The sequence below is a fragment of the Equus caballus genome, chromosome 6 (assembly GCF_041296265.1).
Source record: "Equus caballus isolate H_3958 breed thoroughbred chromosome 6, TB-T2T, whole genome shotgun sequence".
NCBI lineage: Eukaryota > Metazoa > Chordata > Mammalia > Perissodactyla > Equidae > Equus > Equus caballus.
In genome coordinates, this window is record NC_091689.1 from 58,222,592 (window position 1) to 58,249,247 (window position 26,656).

General features: G+C 35.2%; 1 protein-coding gene across 26 annotated transcripts in view; it reads left to right on the plus strand.

Annotated features, from left to right (window-relative positions):
• PIK3C2G (phosphatidylinositol-4-phosphate 3-kinase catalytic subunit type 2 gamma) overlaps positions 1-26,656 on the plus strand; it is a 510,459-nt gene that overhangs the window by 175,079 nt on the left and 308,724 nt on the right. For all 26 annotated transcript variants that reach the window (XR_011439709.1, XM_070270025.1, XM_070270013.1 and 23 more), the window contains 4 exons: positions 12,281-13,039; positions 17,591-17,673; positions 21,462-21,619; positions 26,078-26,192. Coding sequence is in view for 25 of the 26 variants with exons in the window: in XM_070270025.1 (XP_070126126.1) it covers positions 12,362-13,039; positions 17,591-17,673; positions 21,462-21,619; positions 26,078-26,192 (1,034 nt within the window). In the remaining variant the exon portion in view is untranslated. The remainder of the gene's footprint in view (positions 1-12,280; positions 13,040-17,590; positions 17,674-21,461; positions 21,620-26,077; positions 26,193-26,656) is intronic.

Sequence of the window (26,656 nt, forward strand, 5' to 3'; positions counted from 1 at the left end):
GAGCTGGTTACAAAGTCCCAGCCGTGTCATTTAATTCCCCTTAAAAAATGTACACACACACAGGCCTTTATTTGATACATAAAAGGGTCAAAAAAAGGCTCTTGATGCTTTTAGCCCTATATTCTTTTTTCTGATACTAGACTAGTATTGCCTATCCTGCTTCATTTTGTTGGTGTGAGTGTTTGTGTGTGTGTGTGTATGTATGTTTGAGTAACATACTTGGCAATACCTTTCTCTTAACTTTGATACTTTTTATGTTTCTGTTTCAAAAAAATACACAATCGAAAATTATATATTTGCATAATTTTTTAATCCAGTTAGCTACTTATATTTACTGTCATTAGAGATGCCATTGATCCTACTTGCCTCATTCTGTTTTCTGTTTTTATTACATAATTTTAATTTCCTGTTTTCTGGCTGATTATAATGTAAATGTCATCAAATTTTGATTCTGCTAGTGTTTTGAAAATTATACATGCTGTTTTTCAACTAATAAGTCTCTGTAATACATAATATAATATAATTTAACAATTACATACAAATAAATATATATTAACTCATTTTTTCTTAATCATCTGTGAAAAGAAAACAGTGTATTTTAATCCCCTTTCCTCTTGTAAGACAGAAAATTTAGCATGCCTTTCAGTTTTGGTTGAAATAGTCTATGATTTTTTCGCCTACTTTCTCAAAACTGAGTAGTTTTTAAAATTATTATATTTAAAATTGTGTTTGCAATAATTATTTAGACTAAGTCAATGTTAACTGATTTTTAATACTTGTTCTCAGTTCCTATTCTTGAAATCTTATTTTGATTAAAATTTTGCAGCTGACATACCTTTTCCATTAGAAGGTACAAAGATTCCTGAGCACAGACATACATGCAAATATGTTTCAGCTGCTCTCACATATAAAGGGCAAACTGAATGCTTGGTATAAAACATATTTACCCTCAAAACTATGTAGCTCTTTTTCCCTTGTCTTAAGACGTGGATGTTTAAAGTTGAAGTCTATGTCCAGGCTAACTTTTCTTTTTCTTTCCCCCATCTCCCTCCTCTTTCTCCATCTCCTTCTTCTTTTAGGTGGGTAAATGCTTTATTTTTAAAATTTAAAAGTTTGAGTATTTTTTCCTGGTTTTGCGTGTATGTACCATATGTGTATGCAGGACTGATATGCACATTCAGAGCTTTATTCAGCCTAATTAGATTTTCTTTTGCAATCTTCCATGTTACCTCTTTCTATTTGTTCCATTTTATTTTCAGAATTTCAGTAATATGGTGTTAGATGTCCTTTCTCTCACTGTTGCAATTGCAATAGTACCCTTCATTGATTTCCATCAGTAGTTCCTTTTCCTTTGTATTCAGAGTGTTTCTCAATGTCTATTGCAAAATTTTGTTTTCTGCTGTGTCAACTCTGCTTTTAATGAATATTTTCAATGTGTGACTGAATTTTTAGTTTCTTTACATACAATAGCTCATTAGCTCCATTTTTATTAACATCTCCCTCTCATCCAATTTCCTCTATATCTTTTTTCTTCATTTTATTGTTATATTGTTTTCTACTTTTTATATCTCATTTAATCAAATATATGGTTTCTTAATTTTATAAAATACATATAGCTTATGACTTTATAATATTTACTTAGGTATACCATAGCGCATATTTTTCAGAAGTAATCTCTCCTTTTGTATCTCACTTGTTACAATCATTTTATTTCTTGCAGAATATTTTCACATCACCTCTGTTGATTTTTTTCTAATTATCCTTTAGGAATGAAGTTTCTATACAGTGATTACTCATAAATAATGTCTATAGCTTCTTTTTGTTCCTCTCATTGTTTACCTGGTTGCTGTTAGAACTCATTTGTCAGATATTTAGATGGAGGAATGGTAAATGAGAACAGACTGTCTAATTACTAGTCACTAGTAGTCACTTAATGTCTCTAATGAAAAACTTTGAAATACAGGCATACCTTGTTTTATTGCCATTCACTTTATTGCACTTCATGGATATTGCGTTTTTTACAAATTGAAGGTTTGTGACAACCCAATATCGACCAAATCTATTGGCACCATTTTTACAACCAGTATTTACTCACTTCGTGTCTCTGTGTCATGTTTTGGCAGTTCTCACAATACTTAAAACTTTTTCATTATTATTATATTTGTTATGGAGATCTGTGATTGGTGATCTTCAATGTTACTATTGTCATTGTTTTTGGGTGCCACAAACTGTGCGCCCATGTAAGAAGGCAAACTTAATCAATAATGTTTGTATTCTTACTGCTCCACTGACCAGTTGTTTCCCTGTCTCTCTTTCTCTCCTCAGGCCTCACTATTCCAGGAGACACAGCAATATTGGAATTAAGCCGATTAATAACCCTGTAATAGCCTCTGAGTGTTCAAATGAAAGGCAGAGTCACACACCTCTCATTTTACTTATTTTTTATTTTTTATTAAGGTTATGATAGTTAACAACCTTCTGAAATTTCAGTTGTACATTATTATTTATCAGTCATATTATAGGTGCACCACTTCACCCTTTGTGACCATTCCCCACCCCACCTTTCTTAGTGAGCATGGCTAAAGGTTTGTCAATTTTGTTTATTTTCTCAAAGAGCCAGCACTTTGTTTCATTGATCCTTCCTACTGTCTTTTTTTGTTTTGATTTCATTAATTTCTGCTCTGATTTTTACGATTTCTCTCCTTCTACTGACTTTGGGCTTTGTTTGTTCTTCTTTTCCTAATTTTGTTAGGTGTACTTTGAGCTTGCTTATTTGAGACTTTTCTTGTTTATTGAGGTGAGCCTTATTGTGATGAATTTCCCTCTTAGGACCGCTTTTGCTGCATCCCAAATGAGTTGATACGGTGTGTTTCCATTTTCATTTGTCTCTAGACAATATTTGATTTCTTCTTTGATTTCTTCAATGGTCCATTGATAGTTCAGTAGCTTGTTGTTTAATCTCCACAACTTTTCCCCTTTCCCAGCTTTATTCTTGTAGTTGATTTCTAGTTTCATAGCATTATGGTTGGAAAAGATGCTTGATATTATTTTAGTCCTCTTAAATTTGTTGAGGCTTGCTTTGTTTCCCAACATATGGCTTATGCTTGAGAATGTTCCATGCATACTTGAGAAGAATGTGTAACCTGCTGTTTTTGGATGGAGCATTAAGTCCATCTATCTAGGTTTTCATTTAATTCTACAATTTCCTTGTTGACTTTCTGTCTGGATTATCTATCCATTTGTGTTAGAGGAGTGATGAGGTCCCCTACTATTATCATATTGTTGTTGATATCTCCTTTTAGTTTTGTTAATAGTTGCTTTATGTACTTTGATGTTCCTGTGTTGGATGCATATATGTCTTCTTGATGGGATGCCCCTTTTATCATTATAAACTGCCCCTCTTTGTCTCTCTTTTGCTGTTGTGACTTTAAATCTACTTTGTCCGATATAAGTATGGTGACACTTGCTTTCTTATGTTCACTATTAGCTTGGAGTATCATCTTCCATTCCTTCACTCTGAGTCTATGTTTGCCTTTGGGGCTGAGGTGTGTTTCCTGGAGGCAGCATATTGTTGGTTCTTGTTCTTTAATCCATCCTGCCACTCTATGTGTTTTGATTGCAGAATTCAATCCATTTGCATTTAGAGTGATTACTGAAATGTGGAGGCCTAATGCTGCCATTTTATTGCTCCTTTTCTGGTTCTCCTGCATTTCCTTTGTTTCTCATCCTGTGAATTTCGGACCACCAATTCAGTTAAGTTGTTTTCTATGTTGGTTTTCTTCTTATTTGCAATTTGTGTCTCTGTTCTAATTATTTGTTTAGTGATTACCATGTGGTTTATATAAAACATCTCATAAATCAGATAGTCCATTTTCTGATAGCCTCACGTTTCCTTAGACTAAGCTGGTTCCATCCCTTTCCTCTCTCTCTTCTTGGTTGTTATTGTCACATCTTTTCTTCTTCTTGTGTTGTGAGTTGGTAGCTAAAATGACAAGATTATATTTATTCTTATTTGCCTTCTCTTTATCTTGGAAGTGTTATACTTAAGCATTTGCTAACCTGTTCTGATGGAGCACTGCAATTTTCTGATTTTGTCTTTCTGCTTATCTCCTTTGATCAGGGTTTTGTAACCCTTTTCCTTTTTTTTGTTAAGGTATGAGGACCTTCCTGAGCATTTCTTTGGGGGCAGGGGTCTTGTGGTGATGAACTCCTTTAATTTTTGTGTATCTGGGAAAGTTTTTATTTCTCCGTCATAGTTGGAGGATATTTTCACTGGATAGACTATTCTTGGCTGCAAGTTTTTGTCTTTCAGAGTTTTGAATATATCATTCCACTCTCTCCTAGCCTGTAAGGTATGTGCTGAGAAATCTGCTGACAGCCTGATAGTGGTTCCTTTGTAGGTTATTTTCTTCTGCTTTGCTGCTCTTAATATTTTCTCTTTGTCATTGACTTTTTCAAGCTTCACTACTATATGCCTTGGGGTTGGTCTTTTTACATTGATAAAATTTGGAGCTTTATTAGCTTCTGTCACATGGATTTCCAGCTCTCTCCCCAGGTTTGGCAAGTTCTCAGCTATTATTTCTTTGAACAAGCTTTTTCCTCCATTCTCCTTCTCTTCGCCCTCTGAGATACCTATAATCCTTATGTTGCATTTCCTAATTATGTCAAATAGTTCTTGGGGAGTTTCCTCATTTTTTTTCAGTCTTAGTTCTCTCTCCTCCTCTATCTGAATCATTTCTATATTCCTATCCTCCAGACTGCTAGTCCTTTCCTCCATATTATCAGCTCTACTGTTCAGAGAGTCCAGATTTTTCTTAATCTCCTCAATTGTGTTTTTCATTTCCAACTTTTCCAATTGGTTCTTCTTTATAGTATCAAGCTCTTTTGTGATGTAGCTCCTGAAGTTGGTGAATTGTCTATCTACTTTCTCTTTTAAATCACTGAGGTTTTTAATGATAGCTATTTTGAATTCTTTGTCATTTAGTTTATAAATTTCTGTGTCTTCGGGATTGTTTTCTGGGTATTTGTCATTTTCGTTCTGTTCTGAAGATTTAATATATTTTTTTCATACTGCTTGTTAGTGTGGATTTGTATCTCCACAAAGAGATAGCGTTTCGTTACTGCTTCCACTTGCTGACACTGGGGAGGAAGGGGCAGCATCTGTGTAATCTGCACTGACAAGGATCCCTGTCAGCTGTTCCTGACCAAGCCCAGGCCCCTCCTTGGGATTACAGTGGCCCTGCGGGGTCTCCTGTCAACTGTGGGAACAATTACACTGGGGCTTCAGGTTGCTGGTGCCTGCTCCCACAGACCCACCTAGACATGCTCCCTCCTTAGGGATTGCAGCAGTCACAGCAGCTGGGAGCTGCTTCACCCAGACTCGTAGCTCTGCCTCAGTCTCTTCCTGCTGGATCTCACTTGCCCACTCTGGGCCACAGCAGAGCTATGGGCATCTTATGCAGCCAGCAGTTCGCTTGCCTACCTGTGTCAATTCTGCTCTTAGGTCACCCAGCCTTTGTGCTTGGTCAGCTATCTCCACCTCCTCCCTGGGGCTAGTCCATCCACCTTCCAATGTATAGCAGCACGGCATTCTCAGGTGTCCTGAGGTGCTGTGTGAGTATCCTCTGTTGATCAATGAATGTCCATTTAGTTGTAGTTCGAAGGGAGAGAGACAAAGAAAACTGCTCACTCCCCTATGTTTCTTTGGGACTGTTTTTTTTATAGCTCTCATCCAGGGGCTCAAGTAGATGGTATTCATAGACATTACTGATGAAACTGAACAGGGAGTGTTCACAACTCTGATTTCTCTTGGCAGCTTCTGGATCTCCACATGCAGGGTCACACCTTTATTTTAAATCAAAAACTACAAATGATTAAGCTTAGTGAGAAAAAATGTTGAAAGTTGAGATAGGCCAAAAGCTAGGCCTCTTGCACCAGTTAGCCAGGTTGTGAATGCAAGGGAAAAGTTCTTGAAGGAAATCAAAAGGGCTACTCCAGTGAACACCTGAATAATAAGAAAGTGAAACAGCTTTATTGCTGATAAGGAGAAAGTTTAAGTGGTCTGGATGGAAGATGAAGCCAGCCACAACATTCCCTTAAGCCAAAACCTAATCCAGAGCAAGGCCCTAACTCTCATCAATTCTATGAGGGCTGAGAGAGGTGAGGAAGCTGCAGAAGAGAATTTAGAGGCTAGCAGAGGTTGGTTCCTGAGATTTAAGGAAAGAAACCACTTTCATAACATAAAAGTACCAAGTGAAGCAGCAAGTGATGATGCCAAAACTGCAAGTTATCCAGAAGATCATGCTAAGATAATTAAGAAGGTGGTTACACTCAACAACAGACTTTCAGTGTAGACAAAGTAGCCTTATAATGGAAAAAGATGCTATCTAGAACTTTCACAGCTAGAGAGAAATCAATGTCTGGCTTCAAAGTGTCAAAGGACGGGCTGACTCTCTTGTTAGGGGCTTATGCAGCTGGTGACTTCACGTTGAAGCGAATGCTCATTTACCATTCCAAAACCCCTAAGGTCATTAAGAATTATGTTAAATCTACTCTGCCTGTGCTCTATAAATGGAATAATAAGGTCTGGATGACAGCACATCTGTTTAAAACATGGTTTACTGAGTATTTTAAGCCCACTGTTGAGAACTACTGCTCAGAAAAAAAGATTCTTTTCAAAATAATACTGCTCATTGACTATGTGCCTGGTCACTCAAGAGCTCTGATGGAGACGTACTGTAAGATTAATGCTGTTTTCATGCCTGCTAACACAATATCCATTCTGCAGCCCATGGATCAAAGAGTAATTTCGACTTTCAAGTCTTATTATTTAAGACATACATATTGTAAGGCTATAGCTGCCATAGATAGTAATTCCACTGTTGGATCTGAGCAAAGTCAATTGAAAACCTTCTGGAAAGGATTTACCATTCTAGATGCCAATAAGACACCGTTTACCATTCTAGATGTTGTTATTCAAGGGAAGAGGAAAATATCAACATTAACAGGAGTTTGGAAGAAGTTGATTCCAGCTCTCATGGATGACTCTGAGGGGTTCAAGACTTCAGTGGAGAAGTAGCTGTGGATGGGGTAGAAATAGCAAGGGAACTAGAATTAGAAGTGGAGCCTGAAGATGTGACTGAACTGCCGCAATCTCTTGATAAAACTTTAACAGATGAGGAGCTGCTTCTTATGGATGAGCAAAGAAAGTGGTTTCTTGAGACAGAAATTTACACCTAGTGAACATGCTGTGAAAACTGTTGAAATGACAACAAAGGATTTATTACATAAACTTAGTTGCAAAAGCAGTGACAGGATTTGAGAGGATTGACTCCAATTTTGAAAGAAGTTCTACTGTGGTTAATGTGTTCTATCAAACAGCATTGTATGCTACACAGAAATTGTTTGTGATAGGAAGACCCAGTTGATGCAGCAAACTTCATTGTTGTCTTATTCAAGAAATTGCCGCAGCCACCCTAACCTTCAGCAACCACCACCCTGATCAGACAGCAGCCGTCAACACTGAGGCAAGACCCTCCACCAGTAAAAAGATTACAACTCACTGAAGGCTCAGATGATGGTTAGCATTTTTTAGCAATAAAATACTTTTATTAAGGTACATACATTGTTTTTCTAGACATAATGCTACTGCACACTTAATAGACTATAGTGTAGTGTAAACATAACTTTCATATGCACAGGGAAACCAAAAAATTCATGTGACTTGCTTTATTGTGATACCTGCTTTATAGCAGTGGTCTGGAACTGAACCTGCAGTATCTCCAAGGTATACTTGTATGTGTATATGTATCCTGTATGTGTGTGTGTGTGTGTGTAATATATATAGGCATATATACGTTGAGCTGAGAAAGGTCAGGTTTATGTCTAGATAAAATGCAAGCATCTGTGTGTGTGTGTGTGTGTGTGTCTGCATGATATGTACGCTTGGCTTAGCAAATGGAGAGAGATGAGAATTTCAGATTATCCTTCCAGCTCAGAGTCTTCTCAGGGACCAGGTTAGCTGCCGTAGCTATATAGACTTTCCCTCCACCTTACTGAAAATACAGATGGCTTAGTCTTGATTAGACTTCTGACATGTCTTATGTTGGCACAATCTTTGTCTTCCATGACATTTATATATATTTTAAAAACTGGTAAATTTGCAATGCCTACAATTCATTATCTGAAATAAAGGTCATTTTTCTTCAACCTCATCATTTATTCCTTTCACCCTTTTCTCATCTCTCCTTGGCAGATATTCAGTAATGTAGCCAGGAAGTTTTTGGATCAAGAACAGATATTTTCAAAAGGTTCTTTTTACTCTTTGTTCTTTTGTAAAATAAACATTTTTGTTCCCATTCTGAACACTGGGGCTATTTGGATGATATCTGCATCCTTCTAGATTCAGAAAATTGTAGCAGATGGCAGCAGCTGCCTTTTCTCTGATAGTTGCCGAAATTTTGCCTGTACTTTCTCTTTGAAGCCAGAAGAAATAACCCTCAATAAAAACTGATCTCTTGAAAGTTGAACTGGATAGAAAGTTATAAACAATTGTAGTGTACACTAAGTTGTCATTACTAGTACATGTTAAATACCCCTGTCTGAATTTGGCTGAACTTACCAACAAAGAAGAGAAGAATGCTTTCGTGTGGTCTGCTATACTTCTAGTCCCTGATTTTCTAGTCAATTTAGGAAGCAGCTTCCAGTTTGCATATTGTATTGATTTTATATTGCTACTGTAACAAATGATCACAAATTTAGTGACAAAACAACACAAATTTATCATGCGATTCTGTAGGTCAAAAATAAAATGTGGGTTTCATTGTGTTAAAATCAAGGTATTGTAAGGGCTGTATTCCTTTCTGGAAGCCCTAGGGGAAAATCTGTTTCCTTGCACTTTGCAGCCTCTAAAAGCTGCTCAAATTCTTTACCTCATGGCCTATTCTTCCATATTCAAAGCCCGCAAAAGTGGGTTGAATGCTTCTCAAATCACATCACTCTGACTTTCTATTCTGGCCCCTCATACACTTCCAAGGATCCTTGTGAGTACAGTGAGCTCATTCAGATAATCTCTTTATATCAAGGTAAGCTGACTAGGAAACTTATTTCTTTCTGCAATCGTAATTGTCTTTTGGCATGTAACCTAACAAATTCACAGGTTCTAGGGATTAAGACATGGGAGTATTTGGAGGGCTATTATTCTGCCTACCACACATATTTCCTATAGTCCTGCACTGATGTTTAAATCAGGACCCAATAACCATGCCCTCTCAATTATGTCATAATTGCTGCTAATCTGTATGTACAGCTCTGTCTCAAAGTCAAGGTATATTACTTTTAATTATTTTATGCATTACTTCACAATACAGAGTGTAGATGGTTACCAGCTGGCACTAAACAACATTTCTGTTTGCTTATAAACTAAGAAATAGTCTAGCTTCTAGATTGTGATGCTAAACAGGAGATTCAAAATTATTAGATATTCCTTAAAATCACCAAATTTAATATTGAAAAAATGGATCTGGAAAAGGTTTTGTTTTTATTACATTTTCAATATGAATAAGTATTTCTCATTCTCCTTTATCTCATGATAATGAGATTTTCAGGCAGGCCTCTAAACCATTTCAAGTTTTAGTGCTGTGAGAAATGCTTTAAAAAATGTTGTTATTAATAAAAATTTAAATGTTTTCAACTCTTTTCAGTAGAGATAGTTTGATTTGAGTTAACGCTATGTTGCAATGCTTAAATTCAAGCATATTAGCATAGCACGAGACCAATGCACCTCTCTTTAATCTCTATTTAAAACAAATTTGTGAACACAAACTCTGAGATCTGCCTAAGTTGCTTCACCTTTCAGTGCCTCAGTTTCCTCATTTGTTAAATGGTAATAGTAATGCAACAGGTTGAGATGAGGAAAAAATATGTTAACACATGTAAACATGTACATGTATATAGAGCATAGCACATGGCAGGTGCTCAAAAAATGTTAGGTATCATTATCATCATTATTAACAACAACAAGGTGGGACAGCCTAAAAGAATCTTTAATTTCAACATCAGATCACTGATGCCTTATTTAAAGACCTCTTTAATGGCTCTACAAAATTAAAAATCATTTTTAAAAACTCAAATCAGTTCTTTTGAAACCACCAAAAATTGTGAAAATCACTTTTATATAGCCATGTTTACCATATTTAAGCTAAGACAGACCAGGTTAGGCTAAGGAAGACTGGAACAGGATATTAATTGGCTGTCAGAGTTAAAGTCATTCCTGGTGACAAATTCTGAGTTCCATGACAGAGACAGATGAAGGAATATAATTTACGTTAATGAAACGTAGCTTTCACTACCAATGTGCAGATGAAAAAATGGTAATTCCTAAAAAAGGGATTCTGGCTAGATAATGTATCTATGTGACCCATAAATTAGAATAGTTTGGAATAACATTTCATAGATTAATTTTCTGGGTAACACTTCATTCTATACACTTTTTACTAATATCTCTTGAAAATCTTTCCCAAATTTATCAGTTCAGTTTCTTGAGTGAAGAATAACAAATCTAATTCATTTATTCCTTAGGTGATTATAAACTTTAAGTAAGTCTTTAGTGCCAATATAATAAAAATCAATTGCCATTGCAAAACATATTGATAGAGAATCGTATTCGATAGTTAATCAGTATCATAATTATCCTTTAAACATTTTTTTTTGTATTTAACAGACATATATAATTGTTAAGGGAATTAATGAATCCATAAAAGTGACACAAATATTTTTCAATTTCATTTTCTTAGAACTCAATTATAATTTTTAAAAATTTATTAAACCATTTGTTCAACAAATACAAATGAGCAACTACTCTGAGTGAAGTAAAGTACTAGGTACTGAGTTGTAAGTGAGAAAAGACTAACATGGACTAAAGATCTAATGGGAAAGAGAAATCTTACGTATGTTACATCTATAACTGTTATCCTGAGGCAATAGGAAACCACTGAAAAGCTATGTCTAGGAAAGATACTTGGTTAGTCTCTTAAATATATCATTAGAATGTAAAAAATGGATTATAGGACACAAAAATGGATTGCAGAAAATGTAGAAGCAGTTCCAGAGACAATGCAACATTCCAGGTGAGAAGACGAAAGCTATAGACTAGGATTGTGGCAGTGGTAGATAGAAGAAAGAAAGATTTTCTATAGGAACCAGTGGCTTAATAGATACAGAAGAATAAAGATGAGGGAAGATTCAAAGACAGAACCCTGGGTTTTGGTCTGAGCAACTGAGTGGATGGTTGGGTCTTTTTCTATCACAGAGAACACTGGCATAGCAGCAGGTTCTCGGATGAATTATGATTTAAGTTTTTGGCTTTCTCTTGGAGGTTAAAAAAAATTCCAAGTGGAGATATTGAGTAGGTAATAATAAGAATTGTCTAGGTTGGAGTCATTGACATATAGATTGTAACTTAAGCCATAGGAAGTATGAAATAACTTACAAGGAGAGAACAATTGAGAAGAAAAGAAGCTTTGACAAGGGTGAGGTGGACAATGGGTAATAGGCAAAAGAGTCTTTGCGAAAGAGAAAACAAAGAACTCAGCGAGTACAGTCAGAGAGAGCCAATGTAGGAATGCAAGAAACTGTAAAATAAGACGTATGATGAATGAAACCAAATGTTGCAGAGATATATAAAAACAGGGACTGATAAATGTCAGTTAAATTTACTGACATGAAGCTCATTGAAGAAGTTAATGAAAGCCATTTCGGAGAAGTGATAAAAGAAGTTTGCAATTGTTTAAAGAGTTTGGGGGAGGAGAAGAGAGGGTCTAGCCAACCTATGAGATGATTGGTTATTGAGGGGAGAAAAAAGTTAAGACGATCCCTAGGGACAGAGTAATTGCTGATCAATAAGAGACTGTTTAATAAGAAAGAGAGTTTAGCATGCTCACAGATGATTGGACACAGGGAGATAATAGGCAAGTGAGTCTTCAGTAGGAAGAGGAGTCCAAAGGGGAATATTGACTTTGGATTGATTCATGAAACTCCTGTCATAATTGAGGTGGACTAACTTTTCTGTCAGGAATTTCATGAATCTATCTGAACTCAATACCGCCCCACAGACTTAATGTTGTGAACCCTGATAGAGTTTTCTATTACTCATGAAGTATTTCATTTGCTAGGGAGAAAATTCAAAACAATTGTTAATATTTATTCATCATATTTTTTTCTTGCAAGCTCTTTTATTGCCAATTAATCAAATATTTTTTGTTTCCTTTTATGCTTTTTCTAGGAAAATTCCTACGCTCTTTTATAAGATCATCAAGGAGATCTTTGGAGCAGAGTCAACCCTCTCAATTACGTAAACTAAAGAATGGCATATTGTTGGAAAACAGATCTAAATCCCAGCGAATCACAGGAAGAGCAGCATGAGCACCAAGAATTTCGCTCTGTAACTCGACCCCTTTTTCCTGGCCAAGTCAGTCTGGGTTTTGATCAGCTAGTACATGAGATCAGTAATAACATTCCACTCCATCAGAGTGAATTTGAAGAAGATACCCCTTTTGTGCCCAATATGCCAAACTGGGACTCCAACAGGCATTCATCAGATCAAACATATCAAATATCCTTGAATGAATTTACTTCTAAAAGCTCAGAACTCTCCTGTCACCAAGTTACGAAAACGCCAGCAATTGGTTTTAGGCATTCTGTGCTACCAAATCCTCAAAACATGAATAACGAAAGCCCTTGGGGAAACCCCATAGCAGAATACCATGGTGCTGGTGATTATGGATTCAATATTTTAGTTCCATCATCCACTAGTTTGGATAAAATCAATTCACAGAGAGAACTGGAAAATGAAAATCATAACTACCATGTAGGTTTTGAAAGTAGCATTCCTCCTATATATCCATCCATCCCAACTGACTCCACGCCAAAAGAAGAGACTAAAAGCAGTAGAAATATGAACGTTGTGGACCCTTCTCTGATGCTTTTTAAAGGTTCTTTTCTTCCAAGCATGTGGGAAAGTACATGGTCAGAGAACATAGAGGTATGTGTCATATATGTCTACCTAAAAATATGAATCTGAAAGAATCGTTCAATAATGTGCTGGATTAACTTGCTAGTGAGGGTAACTAATTTTATATAGAGAAATGTATTGATATTACTTTTGAAAAAATCATTTATTATTCACAAATTCTGTGTTCCTGAATTAATGATTTTTTCTGAAGGGAAATAAAATCCTCATAACATCATTTTTAAAGCTCCATTTTCATGCAAACTAAATAAAACAGTTATAGTATTCACATTTTATTAGATAAAAATATCATAGTTGTAGGTTGAGATGATAGCATTTTCTATTCTTATTGTGTCATTATGTACACATAGAAACACACATGTATCTCATTACATTTATATTGAGTCACTCCATCATGAATTAAAACTTTATACCATTATTGGTAGGAAAAATGTCCCTTTACTCAAGGATCCTAAATTATACTGTTGGCAGGCATCTTCTGTTGGGATCATTCCAACAGTAGGAAATTAAGTAATCATTGTGCAATTCATCCTAAAGTTTCATTAGTAGTATTTCAATCACTATAGTAATCATAGAGTTTCTTGGATAATATTTGAACATTTCTGTCCTTGTACTGAGTCTAGACACAAGTGAAATCAGAAGTAATAGTTAAAAAGAAGAAACATTATTGCAGCTGTAATTTACAGGTGAAGCAAAATGATTCTTCATTTATTCGACAACTATTTATCATATTCTTAAAATATATGTGAAATACTAAGCATAACGAATGCAAAGACATGATACCTGATTTCAGAAACAGTATATTGCTCAAATTCACTTGCAAACAAATAACGGCAACATAGTAAAAAAGCAGGATGATTTCACTGGAGAAGAAACAACTAATTCTGTCTGAGGCACTTGCAGAGGCGGTAGCACCTCAACTGATCTGAATTAAAAGCCAATGAGTCTTCGAACATCTACTTCTGATCATGACAATGGTAACGAGTACTAAACTTTCCCTTACCACAGAAAACGACTGTGACGTTAAACAGGATGTATGAAGCAAACAATTTCAGGCATTGAACAACAGGCAGCACAGGACATCCATCCTTGAAAGAAGCGAAAGACTAAAGCGTAGTATGATTATCCTGGTTTCTGCCTGAGGGCACTCTGTTGCTGCTCCACAGGCTAGGGGAGCCCAATTTCAGCAGCAGTATCACCAAGCTGAGGAGGCAGGGCCTGTAACTCCAGGCTGCAGAGGAAGCTGTAGCTTGCAGGGCAGAGGGCTGGAGAAGGAGCTCTGTGTAGGTGGGAGTCAGAACTCTACATTAGATTTCCTGCAGATTTTTGGCCAGGTGATTGTGTTGGCCACACCCAGGAAGGAGTGATGCAGTGCAGAAGTTCTGACCCAGCTAGAGAAGACACTGAGCAGAGCACTTTGGGCCTTCGATTGAGATTACACAAAGCTGTTTCTTAAGAGTAAAAGTAATGCTCTAAAGTAAGTGCTGCACCTACCAAAATAGACATGGCCTAATAAAATAAAATAAAATCAAGGCTGGTAAGACCAAAAGAAGCTTAACTGCTTGCCAGAGAAAAATTATACACTTTGGAAAAAGGCAACACAATTTGTAATGTGTCATCTACAGTATCCAACATATGATCACAAATGCATAGATGTGTTAAGAAGGAGGGAATTTTGACCCACAATCAAGAAAATAACCCAGTCATGGGCCGCCTGGGGGTGCAGTGGTTAAGTTCGCACATTCCACTTCGGCAGCTTGGGGTTCCTCCCTTTGGATCCCAGGTGCGGACCTATGTTTGGCTTGGCAAAGTCACGCTCTGGCAGGTGTCCCACATGCAAAGTGGAGGATGATGGGCACGGATGTTAGCTCAGGGCCAGTCTTCCTCAGCAAAAAGAGGAGGACTGGAACAGATGTCAGCTCACGGCTAATCTTCCTCAAAAAAAAAAAAAAAAGGAAAAGAAAAGAAAAAAAGAGAAAACAACCCAGTCAATAGAAAGAGTTCTGCGATAGTCTGGATGTTGGAATTAACAGATAGGTACTTTAAGGTGCTTAATAAGAGGATGATCAAGTAAATAAAGTAAAAGATGAACATAATGAACAGACAGATGAGGAATCTCAGGAGGAAATTTGCAAACTATGAAAAAACAAAGACTAATGGAAATTTTGGTATTAAAACTACAATATGTGCAATGAAAAAGTTATTGGATGCTTAAAAACAGATAGATGACAGGAGGAAATAGTAAACTTGAAAGAAAAACAACAGAAATTATCTAAACTGAAGAAGAGAGAGTAAAAAGATCATATAAAAATAAGGAGGGGCTCAGAAACTTATGAGACAAGGAGCCTAATATATGGACAATTTTGGAATGCTTACAGGAGAGAAGAAATTAATTTGAAGAAATGATCTGAAAATTTCTCAAATTTGGTAGAAAATATCAAATTACAGATCTAAGAAATTCAACAAAATCTCAAAGAGAATAAATACAAAGACAATCACTTGTAGACATATTATAGTCAAACATCTGAAAGCCAAAGATAAAGAAAATATCAAAAAAGGCAGCAGAGAGAGAAAAGAGATTTTATTCAGCAAAACAATCGTCTGAATTAAAGCAAATTTCTCCTCCAAAACAATAGAAGCCAGATGACAATAGAATGACATTTTTAAAGTTCTATAAAAAAAAGAACCCATACTTCTATATCCTTTTAGTATATGCTTCAAAACTTGAAATAAAGATATTAGCATATAAACAAATGTTGAGAGAAATTTATCAGCAAATATGCACGCAAAAACTACCAAGGTAAGTACTTTGGATGCAAGGAAAATGACAGCAGAAAGAATCTGGAAACAAAGAAGAGTGGTACAAATGGTAAATATGTTGGTAAATATAAAAAACTATTTTTATCTTAATTTTCTGAAATACAGCTTTTGTTTAAAGCAAAAAGACAGTATTTTACTGTGAGAGTTATTGTATATAGAGATAAAAATATATGACAACAACAGCATAAAGAATGGAAGGGGTAAACATTATTTGCTATTGTAAATTCTTGTATTTTAAATGCTGTAGTAGAGTATTAACTCCAAATAAACTGTGATATATTAAGGATGCATATTGCAATTCCTAAGCTACCACAACTGCTAAAAAAATAAAACAAAGAAGAAAAACTGAAAATCCAACAGAGGAATTAAATGAAAAGGGAAAATATCAAACAAACTAAAAAAGGTAGGGAAAGAGAAAAACAAGAAGAAAATAAAACAGAAGAAACAAGTATGAATATGGTAGTCTTAAATCCAGTAATGTCCATAAATATATTAATATAAATAGACTAAACATTTCAAATTAAGGGGAGAAATTGAAGAAGTAGATAGAAAAGAAAGACTTAACTACTATTTACAAGAGGAAACAAGAAACAAAGGCACAGATAAGTTGAAAGTCAGAAAAATAAAAGATTTTAACATTGAATCAGCAAACGAAAGCTGATGTGGTTATTAATATCAGAAAAAGTACAGTTCAAGGTAGAGTATTATTAGAGAAAGAAAAGAATCATTTCATAACAATCAAGGATCAATCAGGACAACATAATAAATTTAAACGTGTATGTATCTAATAACAGCTTTGAAATACCTAAAACAAAATGATTTCTTTTAAAGTTAACCAGACACCCACCCTCTGACTGAGCCATTTGCAGATTTATTCACAAGAAATGAAACACATGTCCGTATAAATACTTGCATATGAAAATTAATAGTTTTCTTTACAATATCCAAAATCTAAACAACCCAAACGTCCCTCAACAAGTAGATGGATAAACAAATTGCGGAATATTCATGCAATAGAATACTACTAATCATCAATGAAAAGTGATGAACTATTTATATGTGTGACACATTGATAAATTTAAAAGTACATATCATTCAAGCGAAAGAAGCCAGAAACAAAACAGCACATGTGCAAGCATACCTCAGAGATATTGGGGTTTGGTTTCAGACCACCGCAATAAAGCATAAATTACGATAAGTTGAGTCACATGAATTTTTTGGTTTCCCACTGCATATAAAAGTTTTACTTACATTACACTGTAATCTGTTAAGTGTGCAATAGCATGATGTCTAAAAAAACAATGTATGTAGCTTAAATAAAAAATATTTGATTGCTAAAAAATGCTCAGCATCATCTGAGCCTTAAGAGAGTTGTAGTAATTTTGCTGGTGGAGGGTCTTTTAAAAATGCGATTATCTGTGAAGCACAATGAAGAAGTGCAGTAAAAGTGAGGTAAGCCTGTACACCCAATCTACAGTGATAGCAATCTAAATAACAGTAGTTACCCAATAGGTGAACAGACTGACAGAAGGAGATGTAGGGAAACTTTCTAAAGTAATGAAAATGTTCTATATTTTGATTGGGGTCTTGAAATCACAGTTGTATATGTTCCTCAAAACTTAAATTATATGTTTAAGATTTATGCATTTTTCTATATGTATTACTTCATTAAAAATCCAAAGATTGTAAAATTGTATTAATCTTTTCTCCATGTGAAATTAATTTATCAGTTTTTATTTTAAGCTGATAGGTTGTTCCATTCAGCTCGTTGAAGTACCTCAAGGCAGTAATAGGAATCTGGCCTCCTTTTGTGACAAAGTAAAAAAGTGAGTAGTGCTGTTTCATTAAGTTTTGAACTTTCCATACCTTCATCAATTTGTTTACTTTAAAATCACTGAGCTGATTAATTTTGCATATAAAATGTTAAAGTTCTGTAATGTTTTAGCACAGTGAAAAGTATAAATTTATGACAAATTACTTCTAGTCTTGTTTTTGTTGTTTATAGTCAAATACACTTCTTTCTCTTGAAAATTTGGTTGAAGTTGAATGTTTCATAATTTCAGGCCTTCCCTTGCTGTTTGTTGATAGTTTACTTTGCAGTGAATTAATTTCTCATTTAATGAGGTCAGTTACTCACGCCACCACCACCCCCCCCCCCCCCCCCCGCCCGCCCCTGCTCTGTCTCAAATTAGCATAGCTTTATCCTTCCTCCCTGGGATCTACTAGAATGATGAGAGTGCCTTCCTCTTAATAACTCAATCTTACCCTCAATGAGCTGCCAGAATGTTAAACAAATGTATGGGTGTTTGTCCAGTGAAAAGCAAATTTGATCACTAGGGGATATTACAGAAAACATCACTGATCGCCTTTTTGCTAATTTAAAAATGAACTTATAAAGGTAGCTGTCTTTTTTTTTAAGACCAGTTTCTCATTAGCAATTAAAATTTACATGATGCCATCTCGTCTACTGTTCAGGTTCCCAAATGTTTTGAAAGATTAATGCATTTACATTTTAGTTCTCTTTGTTTTTATCCATTTATGGCTATTTTAAATATAATAAATGTACATATAAATATGTCTTGGCTTATTTATCAGTTATATCAGTTTCCTACTAAATGATCATTTGGGATTAAAGATTTGAGTCATTTATTTAATGATTAATTTAAAAGCTATTTGAATGCCTAATAACTAGTCCACACATCAAAGATATTCAAACTTCGAACTAGCAAGCAAACAAAAAAGCCAAGTCACTACCCTAAAAACCTTGTCACCATATTGGAAGGAGTGAAAGGCACACATACAGATACACAAAACAAAGCATCTCCAATCCATGAAAATATTCAATCTTTAATTAATTTCATGCTCTAGTTCACAGAATACAATTTAAAGTGGCACTTTGGATTCCTAAATTAGGATCTTTAAAGATATCAATATTGATTCTTTCAGGAATAAACTACTCACTGTAACAAACTGACAATCATTGCCAGGAACTTGACACTTTAAATCTAAGATCTAATTTCTACCCTCTACGCATGAGAAACACCTCTCTTAATATCACAAGATGTAACTTGACATATCTCCATTGGCAAAACACTTACTATAAGCCCCTCCTATCAATTCTTTTTTTTAAAAAAAACCCATAATTTAATATTCTTAGATGAAATCTTCTTGTGGATGCAATAGTCACATGAAAATATTTTATGTGATGATTTGTCCGTTGCTCACGGGGTATTTTCTAAGCTCCTAAATGAAATTTTCCCAGTGGTTTCTTTCAAAGTAACAGTGAGAACTAAAACAGACAACCAAACAATAGCAAACTTTAGAGCAGTGAAGGGAAGATATACGTTATATTCACACACACTTTTCTTGGTTTTCAATAATTTTTTATTGACAAATACTCATCTATAAAATGATTGAACTTACATATGCATAATTATTTTGAACACACACTCTTCACTCAACAACAAATATTTTAGAGGATCTACTACATGCTAGGTACTGTCCAAGTCTCTTAATTCAAAAGAAGCCTAAACTGAATTTTAAAGCCAAGTTTCATAAGAGGGTCTCCAAAATTTTTGAAAAGCCATAGTAGAAGGGATTTATATATTCAATTTCATCTGTTTTTTTTTCTAATATTTAAATAAACATACCTAAATATCTTATTAGCATTACTCTTATACAACTTTTAAAGAGGCTCTCTAATTTGTTGAATTTGGTTTCTTGTCGTGACATACTTTTAAGCCACATCTTTCAAGAAATATATCATATTTTTGTAAAAAATACAATAAAATGCCTCAGCACATGAAAGAAGTTTTTGTCCTACAGTAGATGCTTAGCAAAGGTTTAGAAGAGAATGGTTCATGAATTTGCTGCTTTTTTTTTTTTTTTTCCTGTTTTTGGTGAGGAAGATTGTCCCTGAGCAAACATCTGTTGCCAGTCTTCCTCTTTTTTTTCCTCTCCAAAGCCCCAGTACATAGTTGTATATCCTAGTTGTAAGTCATTCTAGTTCTTCTATGTAGGATGCTACCACAGCACGGCTTGATGAGTGGTATGTAAGTCCATGCCCAGGATCTGAACCAGTGAACCCCAGGCTGCCAAAGCGGAACATGCAAACTTAACCACTTGGACACAGCTGGCCCCAGAATTTGCATTTTAAATTTAATTCCTCAAAATGGTAAAAGCTTAAATCATGTATGCATTGAGTAGTATCCTATCATATGTTGAATGCTAAAACGTAAAGCTCGTCAATCCGGGACTGGAGTGTAGACCTTTGTTGTAGGGTATAAAAAGGAAGAGTGCCCCATATCTTTATCCTGAGTAGTGGTTCTCAAACTGCAGTTCTGGAGCAGCAGCAGCAACTGCTTACTTGGGAAACTGTTAGGAAGGAAAGTCTAGGGGATCCTCCACAATCTACTAAATTGGAAACTATGGGTATGGGACCCAGAAAACAAAGTGATTCTGATGCATGCCAGACTGGTTGGGTGAATATGCTCTTTTCCATTTGTCAGGCCCATCAAGGAAAGAGGTTTCCGTGGAATTTAAGGCATAGAAATTAAGCTACTTCAATGGGCCTCGTACTACTTTAATGCTGCACAAATAGCTAGAATGAATGTCAAGGATGTAATGTATATTGATACATTACACAGAATGCATGACATACATTCTATACATAGAACGTATAACTTTCCTTTTAGGAAGAGCACTACCAAGTTTAGATGTTTGCATAATTAACAAAAAGCAAGATTTCATTTTCATCATTAAAAGAGTTTTAAATATCTAGCTGCTAATACTTTTATGTATATTCTATAAGTGGGCATAAAACATGGATCTACAGCGATTCAGCTATAATAATACATAATGATAATTATGATACATTACTCTGGTATACTGCTTCACACTCTACAGAAGTCTTTTACATCCTTTTTCTCCTTTAGTCCTCACAGTAAACCTTTGAAGTAGATATAAATATCCTCTTTTGTGCAAACAAAGAAACAGACCAAATAACTTGCCTTTGACCATAAAACTACTAAATGGAAGAGCCAGGATTCAAACTTGAGGCTTCTGGCTCCAAGGATAAACTATTTTGCAGTTCTCTGACTCATCTGAGCAAGAGGTAACTGTTTAGAATGTACAAATGACTTCTGAGTTTAACTATTTATGTAAAATCCAAAAATTTAAAGAATATGGCCAGCCAAAAATGGTATTTACCAATTTGACACAAAGAAGAGAATTTATTTACCAAAATCCTTGAATCAAGATGAATGACTTTCGCCTTGAGAAAGTTAGGCGTGGGCGAAAACCAAGGGGAGGTTCTCAGGCTTCAAAAGCAGTGTCAGTGAAGCAAGAAATCATTGTTCAGAGTGAATTTTCATGCTTTATCAATAACAACATATTCTTAATTGCTTCAAATGAGGTGCTCCTAGGGAAGCTTAAAGAACAGTTTTTTACAGTTGTTTTTGGTATAATTGTAATCTTCACCCATCTGGCCTAGCTAATAACGCTGTACCGTAAATTGACTGCTGATTGTTTTCATATTTTAAATCATCTACAGCCAGACCCTGCATGAAGTTTCTTATAATCTTGCCTAAGCATTTTTTTCACATGTATTTTTCAGAATAAGGGAAACATACCATGCAGCTGACATGAATTCCAATTCGGGGAAGATCTGGAGCACTACTACAGCATTTCCGTATCAGCTCTTATCTAATACGAAGTTTCATGTAAATATTTTTACTGATAACTCAACACAAGTACTTCATTTTATGCCATATGGTAAGCAATTTTGCAAATAAGTATAAAAATCTACATAAGGCTGGTATAGGCCACGTAGCCTTGAGTCCACAGACTGAAATCATTAAAAGAAGCATTAATAGCTAATATTTTGCCTTCAAGTGAAGTAAAAGGAACACAGCTGGAAGACTTTCATTAACATTTGTTGAGCTATTGTTTTTAAGAACTCTCTTCACATAGCTCATCCCAGGGCACCTTATTTTCCTGTTGTGAAATTCTTAATAGCAACTACAAGTTTTAAGTATATTAAAAGCAAACTAAATTTTAAAAAAATTCTAGATAAAGTCTATATATAGGTGAAAATGGCTGCTCCTATCCATTAGAAACAACTATTTCATTGAAATGCAAATAAATTGTGAGGTAAGAATAGGCATTGATACATGGTCTCTATTCCCACAGTAAGAACTGTAGAAGCCCTGGGCAGCCTAACATAATTAGCAGATCAATTGAATCAGAATCTCTAGGGATGGATCCCAGGAATCTGCATTTTATCAAGCTCAGCAGATGATTCCTTAAATTTTGTAATCTCTTTAAAGTTAATATTTTATTTCACTGTTATAGACAACTGTTTTGCAAAACAACATTAGTTCTTTAAGCAACATTTAGTTGCTACTAAATGAGTTTCTACATATCAACTGTTGTTTCTTGACAAATAATGATCTGATAAATATTTTCTTTCATTGACTATTATTATTTTGTTTTTTCTTTCTTACTCTAGTCAAGGCTCTGAGTTAGTACAGATGACTGCAAACATAAAAATGTTATGTTGGCATATTCGTTAGTACCATCTCATTTGAAACTAACAGAAACCAACTCCTGTTGGCTTAAGCAGAAAAAAATTTTTTAAAGAGTATAGGGATTTCTCACAGAATTTAAGAGTGGGAATTCAGCAAAGATTCAAGAATGCACTAAAAGCAAAGATAAACTATTCCAAAATTCCTGTATGCCTCTCACCTCAGCTCCTCTTTGTATAATTGCTTCTCATTTTTCTCTTGCTTTCTGTTGACTTATTTCCCTTGCTTTTCCAGAATACGTAGAAAGCCAAACTCTCAAACTTAAATGCTGTTGGCCAGCTACCTGCAGAAGGTTGTCCCGCTATTGAACCCAATTCAAAATTTCTAAAAGCAGTATTCTGATTGCACAGCCAAGATCAATAGTGCTGCACCTTGATCCAATCAGAATGACCCGGGGTCTGGGTCATGTTGGCTTCAGTGGCTGGAGAAGAGGGAATCATTGTGAACTAGGAAGACCACTTCTGTTCCTCCAATTTACAGCGTTTAATTTTCAACTTATCTCTTTCTCTCTCTCTCTCATCATTTGTTGAATTTGGCAAGCCAGAGGCCATTTTTTACTTTTATCAGGAGTTTCAGTAAAGTGATTAGGTCATTGTGTTTAGTGTTAGAGATGTGTAGTGGTAAAGAGGATGTCTGTGCCCTCAAAGATATTAAAAATGTTTATAAGAAGAAGGAGGAGGAAAAGGCGTGAAGGAGGAAGTAGAAGAGGAGAAAGGACACATTCGTGAAAACATATGGAGTAGCATATGCCACTGTTGGGAGGACAACTTTTCCTCTTCCTATTTAAATTTGAAGAGGGCAATGGGAGTTATGACCTAACAATAGACAGATTAACAGGACAAAAGACAACATTTATTTACATGCGTGCAGGGGTTACTCAGTAATGAGCAGCCTGCTGAATACCCAGAGGTAAAAGTTTATATACCAACTTAATGTAAAAGTGTGGGGATGTGGAGCATTTAGAGCTTCAATAGGAAAGTATGGAGGGGTATATTGGTTCAGGGTTTATTTTTTTGGACTTTTTGCTAATGGATAGGCAGTTTGTCTCCTTGCTGGAAGTTGCAGGAGACTCCCTCAGAAGGAAGTGGCTACCATTATTTTAGGGATTCTCTGCTTTAGTCAGATAAGGGAAGTTCAGATAAGATTTCAAATGTTATCCCTTTAAAATAATCTTTATGCTGAAACCACGATCAATCGCTTCACCCCTTTATATTAGTGTTTTACTAATAATACAGACGTGTCCTAAAGAACGAAAGTTTGAAAAGTATATCAAGAATGACTTTGATAAAAGATAGAAGATGTTGCTAGAAACTTAAGGAAAAATGAAATCTAGGTAAGTAAAGAGGAGGAGACAGGTGAGGGGTTTTCATCCAAAGAGAACTCTGTTTCCCTGAAAGTGGGGAAATGGAATCCCTCTAGAGGAGCAAATGTTTTGAACAAGAAATTCTCTGTTCCATAATATTCAGCTATCACTTCAATGAAGATGATTCCTATCTACTTATTTCCAGCTCCAAAGTTGCTGTAGAGCAAATGTCATTACTTTCAACTACCTTCTAGATTTAGATGATGCAGGGTTGGAACTGTAATAGAGGGCCATTTGTGACCTGCCAAGTGTTGGAAGTAGAAGTCGGTTTGCAAAGATTAAAGAGTAATTGAGAACTGTTTGCAGAGGTTCTCCTTGAAGAAGTTTGACAATAATGGGAAGGTAAAAAAAGGAAAAAGATACTATCTTAAGGGAATGGAATGTAGGCAGGGAGATTTTATTGAAAGATTACATAGAAACAAAACACTTAAAAGTATCTTTAGAGTAGGGGATACTGAATATATAAAAGAGAGAGGCTTTAATCGATAGAACTAGAAACCAGTGCAGGAATTTTCACAGTTGAAGAGGTAAGATTTAGTAAAAATCAGTAATACTGTATCTCAAAAGAGGTGTAAAGGGATAGAGGAGGATGTGTAAAAACTAGATATAAGGTATAGAGTAGTATAATTAAAGACTCTTAAATGGGCCTTAGCCTTTTCAATATCGTAGGCAATATGGTCAACAGATTGAGAAGGACTGCATGTAGTGAGAGACTGCAAGAAACTGAGAAAAAGATTATATATCTGCCAAAATGAAGGCACAGGTATAAAATCTACTTAAAAGAAGCCGTAGTACTTGTCGGCTTACAACATGGATGAGAAGCTTAACTCACGGACACATAACGGTTGGCTTCAAGGAGAAAGATGAAAAATGGGAGAATCAAATTAACTAAAGTAAACTGGTGTCTTTGGAGATATTTTCCCGCCATCATATACTGGCAATGGTCTCCCTTCTTCATCAAAGCCCTTATAGTCACGATTTTGCCTGTGGCCATATTTTCTTCTAGCTTCAATTCATACTATTTCAGTTGGTATTTTCAAGCAGCAATATGTTTAAGATATTGTCTCTCATGCCAAAGCATTTTCACAATCTCTAATTCCTTAATGATCTTTACCATTCATTTCTGAAACCATTTCTTTGATGACATCTTGATCTACCATAAAACCTGCATTTTTAAATCCAGCATTATACTCTTCCTTTTTTGTGTCATGGCAGGTCCAGCAATATCACTTACTACTTTTTATTAGCCAGTTTGTGTCAAAAACCTTTCCCTTCAAACAAAAAGATGTAACAGTAAAAGAAGCCACAGGAAAGTAAATGCATCATTACAAACAAAACACAACTCAGAAGAACGCAATTGAGCGCTTGCAGTGTGCTGTTCAAATTCTCACTGGCTAGGAGTCATCAGTATAGTCTGTTACACTGGCTTTCATTGATTGAGAGCATAAGATCACATTCAAAGCATAGAGATATATATTAATTATTTAAGTTAACATAATAAATGCATAGTAAATTATATACATATAATTTTCAACTATTATCATTTATGATGATAAATGAACCCAATGCTATTTATCATTTATAATTAGGAAACTATTTCAAAGACAAATGTTATTGTAACACGTCAACATGGTTCTGGCCACTATTAAATGGCTTATACATGTAAGAGTTTAAGGGGTAGATTATGGAATGTGAATATGAGAAGATAAAGACTTTATCCTATAGTATGCTTACACTTTGAGTCCCAGAGAAGGTGGAGAAAGAAAGTGTATGTTCATTAAGGTTATTAGAATGCTGTCCAATATAGAACCTGGGCTGATTCCTACATGGGAGAGGAGGAACAATCAGCTGTGGAGACTTAGAATCATTAAGAGCATGGGCTTTGACATCTGACAGATTTAGGTTAGACTTCTGGCTTGCCAATTATCACTCACTGTGTAATCTCTTTGGCATCTCCCAAGTCCCTAAGGGTAACCACAATAAAATATTTTCACACAGAGCTACAATATACCAAAGGTTTTAGCATGAGGAATACAATACCTAGCCCTGTTATGTAATATGAAGACAGACTAATAAAAAAAAAATGCAAACAATATTTTTCAAAAATATCTGCAAATCTAATTAGACTAATAAATGAAATGCATCTCATTCTAATTTCCCTTGATGGAGCTAGGTAAAGTTGCAGTGGTTCATAATGTATCATTTTTTTTTTGCTCAGAAGCTTTTTCCCAGCTTATATATGATAAGCTCTTACTAATTTTTATGATTCACCTTTGTTTTTAGCTAATTATCTTGTCAAAGACCTAATTGCAGAAACTCTGCACTTCTGTAAGAATGACCAGTTATTCCCCAAAGATCATCTTCTAAGTGTATGTGGCTATGAAGAATTTTTACAGAAGTAAGTATTTTATTAAGGTAAATTTTGGTCACTGTTATAACCTATGTTAAGCAGTACTTCTTTTTTTATTTTAAACAGATTGTACACCAACACAATACTCTCTAATCAGAATAATTAAATCAATTTTGCCCCGTTTAAAGTGAATTTGAAATTTTATAAGTCATGTTGACAGTCTTATTCTTGGTTTTATGTTGTATCTTGTATATTTATGGCACATGTACTTAAGTGACCTGTGACTATGTTGGCCAACCATCTCAGTTTGCCCAGGACTGAGGGGCTTCTCAGGACATGGGACTTTCAGTTTTGAAACCAAGAAAATCCTGGGCAAACCAAGTCACTTTACCCATAATAAAGTGTATTAGGGCTAATCACAATTTAAAAAATGAATTCTTTTGTAATAAGTAATTTTTTGTATGGAATAATATTATCATGTTGATTAAATACTGCTGTTTGAAAATCCCAGA